General features: G+C 36.8%; 1 protein-coding gene across 4 annotated transcripts; it reads right to left on the minus strand.

The window, feature by feature from the left end:
- Nucleotides 1-794: 794 nt before the first annotated feature.
- Nucleotides 795-7,162, minus strand: LOC105230778 (pancreatic triacylglycerol lipase). 4 transcript variants are annotated; one of them, XM_011211751.4, is made up of 6 exons: nucleotides 6,959-7,162; nucleotides 2,654-2,858; nucleotides 2,241-2,588; nucleotides 1,913-2,155; nucleotides 1,593-1,781; nucleotides 795-1,527 (listed from the first exon to the last, which is right to left on the minus strand). In XM_011211751.4, the coding sequence occupies exons 2-6, from the start codon at nucleotides 2,721-2,723 to the stop codon at nucleotides 848-850; spliced, it is 1,530 nt and encodes a 509-aa protein (XP_011210053.2). In that variant the 5' UTR covers nucleotides 2,724-2,858; nucleotides 6,959-7,162; the 3' UTR covers nucleotides 795-847. The 4 variants fall into 4 exon arrangements, with proteins under 4 accessions (XP_011210053.2, XP_019847524.2, XP_049313928.1 ...); XM_019991965.3 differs by having other exon boundaries at nucleotides 6,818-7,162; XM_049457971.1 differs by having other exon boundaries at nucleotides 2,654-3,044; nucleotides 6,959-7,144.
- Between the last annotated feature and the right edge of the window lie 1,469 nt (nucleotides 7,163-8,631).

An 8,631-nucleotide genomic window follows, 5' to 3' on the forward strand; every position in this document is an offset into this window, starting at 1 on the left:
GTTTTTTTAATTTTTTTTAAATTTTTTTAATTTTTTTTTTTAATTTTTGAATTTTTTTTTTAATTTTCTTAATTTTTTTTTTTTAATTTTCTTAATTTTTTGGTTAATTTTATTAATGTTTTTTTTTAATTTTTTTTTTTTTTTAAATCTTTTTTTTAAATTTTTTTTTTAATTTTTTTTTTAATTTTTTTTTAATTTTTTTTTTTAATTTTTTGAAATTTTTTTTAATTTTTGGAAAGTTTTAAGAGTGGGAATTATAAGTGAAAAATGGTCAGAGTATTGTAATTTGGAAAACATCTTTATTGTTGTAGTTGTAGCAGTAGAAAACATTCCCCATATAGTTGTCGGAGGAGATGGGAGCACCCTACTCTGTTTTCGTTCAAAATGGTCGGACTGAAATAAACTAAATGAAATCAAGTAGTTATCAGATCCAGATTACAGTCCTTGGCCGGATGAAATCCGGGTGCATTCCGGCAGCGTGGTAGCGGCTGTAGTGGGAATTGTATTCAGACACCCGCCGCTTTCGAGCAAAATTCGAAAGCACTGTCGAGTATTTCTGTTCTGTTCTCAATCAGAATCAAAGTTTGATTAGTTCGTTCAGTACCAACTTGGTTACACCTAAGTATTCTTCAATGTGTGGTTCAAACTTTACGAATGCCACAGTATCTCAGATTCACGTACGGAACTCTAAGCCTTCGAAAAATCTTGCCCAACCCCCTCTCAAAATTTCCAAAAAACCAGAGCGGCTGGATCTGGCTTACTACCCTCACACATTAAACCTTCCATAAATCCAATAGTGTTTTCGAATAATTTATATTTTTAAACATTTAATCACTTTTATAACTTATCAGTTTATTTCATTTCCACGTGGCTGCCTGCTTAGCTTCTTGCTAGTCAACTCTGCACCTTCAATATGAGGCACTTTAAAAATACTATTTTCTATATGGCCATTGGTCAGATTTCGTCGATATTCCAGCCAGTCAATTTGCGTTTCATGCACTTTCTGCGCATCCTCCAAACTTTGCTCTTCCACCGAGCCGGCAAGCTCGTTACCGGTCTTCGAAGTATCGGTTATGTCACCAGTGCCAACGCCACTAAAGTAAGTCCAATTATCGCCGTTGGGATCTTGTGAAAACGGCGTCGGTTCGGGTTCAATGCCATTAAAATGTGAGTCCAATTTATTCCATTGATCCACCTGCTGTAACAAGGGATCACGGAAGGCCGACGGTTGTGGTAGCGTTATCGTGATGCGCCCATTGTTAATGGTAGGCTTTTGTTTACCCAATGTAGGTAAGTCGGTCCATTTGCCTAAGGCGTATGGCGCTGTATCATTAGTCTCGGCTAGAAACATGCCCTTTGTGCTGAGCTTTATATCTTCGCCTGCTTCGAGTAGATAATTTGTGGGCGGACACATGTTGAGCAAATATGAGATATATGAGCTGCAAGCCCAACCCCAGAAACCTTTACGTGAACGTATCGATTCCGAAAAATATTCGACAGCGCGCTGATGGCTGCAAGCAAATGGATCTGCGTGGAAAAATGCATAGGTTTGTAATTGTAATGGTCTGAAAATAATTTCTCGGCGTACTCACTTGTGTTTCCCTTATTGCAACCGGGCTGTAGTATGCCACCATTCATATAGAAGTCCGCATGTCCACAACGCTCTATTTTGCCCTGTACGAAGGCATTCGTATGTATTACATCGACGAAAGCAGCATCAGTGGGGTCCAATTTATCATCGATGCCGGAGGTGATGAAAAACGGCATGGCCGGATCAAGACCTGAAAATTTTACAGCCATTGTTCAAAAGTATCTTGACATGTGAAAGTTTCGAGAAATGAACATTTAAGGAAGCAGAAGATGGGTCAGGGACGACCTTCAGGTTCAATGAGTCTTTGAGTTTAGTACCCACCTGTTATTCTCGGCAACTGAAATGAGCCCAAATTTCGCGCAACATAATTCGTCAACTGTGCGCCCAACGAGAAGCCGATGACATGCATATCGGTGGTGCCCGTCTCCAAAATACGTTCCACAAGTTGGGCTACACAAGCACCCACATGCTTGATATTGTGTGCGACGTTGACGTAACATGGACCGGGCGCCAGCACAGCCCAGTCCACAAAGATGATGTTGTACTCACCGCGCATTAAATACTCTGAAAAAATACAGAACAGAGGCAAAGCCGGTTAAGCATTCCAGCGAAGTAAGGTATTGAGACTCTGCCAGTAAGGCGCACTCACCATATTTCATGCGCTGCAAGGTGTTCATATACATATCCGCATTATAGCCATGTATGATGATCTTTGTCTGATAACGCGGATTAAAGTTCGAGTTGGTCAAATTGGACTTGTCGAATGTTTCGTCGATGTTCAAGTATTGTGGCTGCTGTGGATTGCGCCGAGTGTACAAGTAGAAGCGCACATCTTTATCGGGGCACTTGCGTCCGATCACCCAACGACAGGGTCCAATTACTATATCGCGCATTGTTGGTGCGGGTGTGGTGGTCGGCGCTGGGGTTGTCGTCGTTGGCACCGCCGTAAGTTGATTGAGAAATGATTTGGCATGGCAGTTGACTAGTGAATATATAACTACGAAATAAAGCATAAACTCTGGTTTTGAGGAAGTCCAATATTAGCCAGACTTGGTTGCTTACCTATAATCGAAATGGTCCTGAGGAAGCTTGGAACGACTCTTGTATATTGTTGCGTCGTTGTTGTACACATTTTATGCTATTCTACTTAATATCTTTTTATTATCACAATTGATTCACTTAAAGCTATGTAACTATGCTTTATTTTCGGAATACTATAAGATTGCATCCATCTTTTGACACACCAGGCCTTCCTCGATATAATTTACTAAAAGAAGGCATGCGAGGTTTTCTCAATTTGAGGTTTATATTATTCCTACGCGATTTCTGGCATTCCCAATCAGATGAAGATCGCGATATTTTAGAGTGAATAGTTTCTTGAGGGAAGATTGGGACCTCGATTTCTTAGACTGGATAGTGAAAAGTGTTTGATGGAAGATTGTGATCTCGATTGCTTTGAGTGGATAATGAAAAAAAGTGTCTTAAAGCATGATTATACCTTCGTGTCTTAAAGTGAGTTGTGAAAAAGTGTTTGAAGGAAGATTGAGTTCTCTTTTTTTTAGAGTGAATGGAAGGTTAGGCTTGCATTCGACCAAAAAAGACCAATAGTTGCGAGGTTTAATGCGTTGTTGATATTTTTCGGAAGGTTCTTTGTATGTATGAGAAGTGTCGAGCCTCTAAAAAAAGTTCAAGATGGCACAAGTAAATCTTTTATAAGATCGTAAAAAAGAATGACATTTTGTCTTACTAAATTCGATAAAACTTCACGAGTCTGAATGTAAAGGTCTTGGCAATTGCGAGTTACAATTTTTTCTCGTCTAACAAAAGTGAAGTTCTAAAGATAAGTCTCTTAAATCCTTACCTTATATCTATATATTGTTTAGGAATTCGAACAATGGTTAACTTGACGAGCTGGTTCTTGAAGTCTTCCAAAGAAAATACGTTTTTACGAACTACAACTCATCGAATAATCTGCAATAAATGCAGGCAATAGTAGTTCCTCCGACTTCTGATGGTGGTTTACTATAGCCGGCGAACGTGGACAGGGATTTACTTTTCCCAGCTGGTGGTGACAGTAGAAGAAAGGATCTCTTGTGTACGGGTATAAGGTATACATATATGCGGAAGTAAATATTCAACGACTGACATGTGATCAAAAGCTCCCAAGGACTAACTTACACTCTTTTTTATACCAAAAATAAAGTTTAAAAAATTCATTTTTCGAATATGTAATGTAGGTTGGAACAATCGTCAGGGGAGTTTGGTATCCAAATACTAGCGACTATGGTCATCCTATTTCCAACTTTTTATGTCTTATTCTTCTTTCTTATGCAATTGGCCAAACAAAACAAAAACGGAAGCTTCGCTTAAGCGCGGGAGTGAAATTCGCGTTACCACTTCGGTACGCAACGCACGCAAATGGCCAGTGGGTAAGCGTTTAGCGGCATATTGCATTCATTCAAATGAGTCGAGCGTAAGCGGAATGCGCGCGCATGCGTAAGTGAGAGTTTTTTCGTGGCTGTGATTGATGGTGGATAACTATTTTGACGAGACCTTTTCGATTATAAACCAAAACAAAAATCAAAAATAAAAGCAGAAAGCAAGGGAAATATGACGAGTAAAGTGTAAAGCAACATTTGGCGACTTTAAACAGCAAATGCACGGACGTGCTATATGCCTACCGTGAAAAAAAGCTACAGCGTCGCCAAAGCTGTTGAATTGCTGGGCAGGCAACGAACGTGTCTAAATTGTTATCGCATTTTTTAAGTTTTTTTCGCAGTTTAATTGAGATTACAGATCAGTTTTCAACATTACACATGTTAAACACGTTGCCAATTGTTGTTAGTGCTTTTAGGGAATGGCGTGGCGCTCGCGGTTTGCCTGCAAACATTAATTGCAACTTAATACACATAACTTGTGTTGTTGTTGTAGGCCTCTGTGCTTTTAAATTAATTGAAACGTGACAGATCTGTAATCGCCAACAGGCTTTCTCTTTAATTGGGCTTTTTTTAATTAAATTTTAACAAGCCCTGATGCTCTCGTGGCGATTAAGCTCAGATATGCGTAAATTCTTTGCGGCAGCTCATTGGCTTTGTGTTAAAGGTACGCCGGTCGACATACCTTTCAAATTGAAGTGAAAGTATAAGTAAACAAAATACCCTTCACAGGTGAATTTTTATAGCATCTTTATCTTGATCGGTCGGTTGAAAAGACAGCTATATGCTACTGTGGTCCGAGCTGAACAATATGTTCGGAGAATCTAGCTTTTTCTTAAATTAAATTTTGTGTTGATTTCTTGTCCATTTGAACATTTTCCATTCAAGGACTTGAGGTTGATCTGTCAGTTTTTACGGCAGCTATCTGTTATACTTGTCCGATTTTGGGTACTCCGACAAATAAGCAGCTTCTTGGCGAGGTGATCGATATTTTAAATACTTAGAGACTAGTTCGGGTATACACAGACCGATAGACACCCCGATATGGACAGAATAAATTTTAAAATAAGGTACTACTCTTATGAAAAAAGTGGTTAATATGGTTCTTAGATCCCAAAGAGGAAAATACCATTAACCGAATATTAAATATCTGGATTTTAGTTGAGTAATTAAAAAAAATCTTTAAGGATTACTACATCTCTTGAACCTAGGAACTGAACTCCATCTGGTATCGCAAGGACCAAAACTTGTGTATGCTGAGCTTACTGCCTACCAGTTTACCTAACCTAACCTAATTAAAAACAAAAAAATTATAATTTATAAATGGTGGCGTTGAACGGTCGAACACGCTCAGGATCATAATCTTTAATCAGAATAATTCTCTTTCTTTGCTTCGGCAGAAATGAGGGCTCGCCACACAAAGTTAAAATACGGACACGATAAAATATTTTGGATATGTCGGCATTTTTGGTTTGTCGGTGTTTTGAATTGTCGGTATTTTGATGGGTCGACTTTTTGAACTTCGGTATATTATGTACTATATATCCCTTTTTATAGGGTTTTCGATGCTTGCTTTTGGGTCTAACAAACATCTTGGGAAACTTAATACACGCTGTTCACGGTATGAAAAGAGAGATTCATGATTTGATGCTTGAGTCCGTTCTGTAAAAACGTTACTTGTCCTACACACGGTCATTCTCTTCTAACAACTTTGCTCTCAATTTTGGGATACCAAATAACCTACGTTAGTTCCAAAAATGCTCTATGAGGGTCTGTAGGTGAGATCGTCCTCTAAATGTTTTCTGTTGGATCAAAAATAGATTATAGCTGCGATACACACATAAGTGCTGAAGAGAAAAATATTACCCTATCTCTCCTTTGACAAGCATTTAATTATAGTTTCTATGAGTTCCATAATGTTTTTGAGCATTGGAAGGCTTATATACCGCTCCCTCTTCTGTGTGTGCTCGGATTTAGCCCACAATCAAACATAAGAGATCCTAGATATCAGATCTTAAGAGGCTTCACTGCCAAACATTAAAATTTAGCAATGGACACCAAGATGTCGCTAACGATCGGGCAATAAGCAAAGCTCAGACGATTTATCGAGCCAAAGTTTGACCATGTAATCCTTAGATAAATATTATGTGAACGAAGAACTAAAGTACATATACTATAGTAGTGGCTTTTATGGAGATTTGCGATCTTTTGAAATTTTATAAATTCTATAGTCATCTATCTAAACGGAAGTGAGCAGATACGGAAGTGAGTGGATACGGAGATTTGTTTACATAACTGCAGTTCTAAAAATCGCCTGGTAATTTCTCATATTTAAATATATAACACTTTAGTTTTTTTTCATATTCTTGGCAGGTTAGGCAAACCACTATAAAAGATAGTCTTCAAAACCATTAGAACGAATCACTGCCCTAATAAACAAATAGACAAGAATGGAATCGAACAAAAACAAACACAAAAAGAAAAACATTAAATATACAAGCAAAATTGAAAGTAAGAGATCCATCTTTAAAAAAACTTCTTAAGCACTTTGAGTTAAAATTAATGAAGTGAGTGACACATAAAGAATAAAAACAGCACTGAAAGAAACCAATCGCCACTTTTGCTCACTATTTTTAGAAATCAAGCGCTTACTGTAACAAAAATCTATTGAATTTAAATAGACACAGTATTATCAACACGCCTCAAGATAAAACTATCTATGGTTCTTTTAAGGTATTGCTAAATTCGAGAACTGATAGTAGTGATTGTTACTGTCACATTACTAAAATACCAGCGCTGTCACTTCGAACACAACTGTGTACACACATATGCTTGCATGTAAAGAGAATTTGGCGTCTTTTGACACAATTGTTTTTCTGTTTTTCCCACTCAAAGTGGTTTTCCACACTTTTTCTTTGTTTTGTTCGCTTACTTGACGTTTACATAATCACCAACACATAAATTGAAGATTTTTCTGCACTTAATTTGTTATAATTTATGAGTTTCGAGTTAAAAATCAATAAAAGGAATAATTCTGCAGTGCTTTCTTGTATTTCGTAAACAGTTTCCGTAGGTAGGCACGTGAACTCACACTCTTACGCGTTACACACAACCGCTCACTTCCGCTGCTTGTACTCTACTAACAGCAGTACCTGCCTCTTTTGTTTTGAGTATAAACAATATTTACCTACAAATGTACATAAATACACATGTACGAGTATAGTTTTGTAGGTAAAATTATTTTGGGTAGTGTGTGGTATTGAGAATATTTATTACGAGTACCTCATTTGCATTTCGAAATACGCTCAATTTTAAGATACCTATGATATTCTCTCTTTTATTATCCAACTCTCAGAGTATTAATAATATACTCACTTATGACCAATGCACATAGAACTATTGCTTCACTTTACGTCAGACATTTGTTTTGACAGAAAAGTTCAAAAGTAAGCAAAATATTGAGCAACTCCCATTTTTATACGCCTTGTCAAGCAACAGTTACCATTTTTTTTATAGAGAAATTCACTGAAAGCAAAGCGTTTATTGCATAACATTTGTTTTCAGCGCTTCGTTGTTTCAATATGAACCGTCACTCAAAGCAAAGCGAGGAAAGTTTTATATGTGTGCCGTCCTTTAATAAACGCGGCAGCCGCAAAATACTGACAAATATTTCTTATGGCCATAGATTTTTTATGGTTCATACCTAAATAATGATAATGACGGCAAAGCTGAGTGTTGGAAAATGCGATTTTGACAGCGCCTTAAAAACTAAAAGTTGGCTGCAGAAAACAAAAAATTGTCATTTTACTGAAAAATTTCTTGTCGCGCGATTTTTAATGTTTGTACAAATTGATATAAGAATTATTAATAATATAAATCATTTTCCATTTAGGGATGCCGCGTCGGCATTAGCGCTGAGCGGCAAAAAAAAACACGTCGCTCAACGCTTTATTTAGGTATGTCAGTTACTTATTTTGCTGTTAATCGTTGAAAGAAATTTTAGACGAAGATATAACGTTCCTCGTATTTTAGAAAAATTTGATAAAAACAAGGAAATAATCAGTCGTTATAAGGCCTATAATATAGGTTAACAGTAGATTAATTAATCATTATGGTATGTATAAGAGGTCGGTTTTATATCCGATCAAGAACTATGAACTCGACCGCATTCCTTAAAAATATTTGAATAAAGTTTTCATGTCCAATCTCAGCCATAAACTTAACCTTAATTTAAAGTTTCTTATTGCGAATAATATTGTTAGTGTAGTAATAAGTGCTAAATTCTTTGAGAGTTTTAATAAATACAAAAGTCCAAGTTTCTTTAGTTCGTCTATGTATGGGTATTCATTCTATGAACTGCTCGACTATACTAACCCCAAATTTAATCATTATATACTTCCCTTTAGTTGAAATTTCATGGGGACATTTTCACTGCTCAAACCATCGTTTCGAAACTCAGTGTATTAAGAACACAGCTACGATTTAGTAGAAAACGAAGCTCATGGAAATTTGTAGTTAGTAATACCTAATTTTGTACCTTTGGGGGTTTCGGATACTTTTTGCGTAGATCGTATAAGCGAAATAATTTTATTGAATATATACTTT

This window comes from Bactrocera dorsalis, chromosome 1 (assembly GCF_023373825.1).
Source record: "Bactrocera dorsalis isolate Fly_Bdor chromosome 1, ASM2337382v1, whole genome shotgun sequence".
Lineage (NCBI taxonomy): Eukaryota > Metazoa > Arthropoda > Insecta > Diptera > Tephritidae > Bactrocera > Bactrocera dorsalis.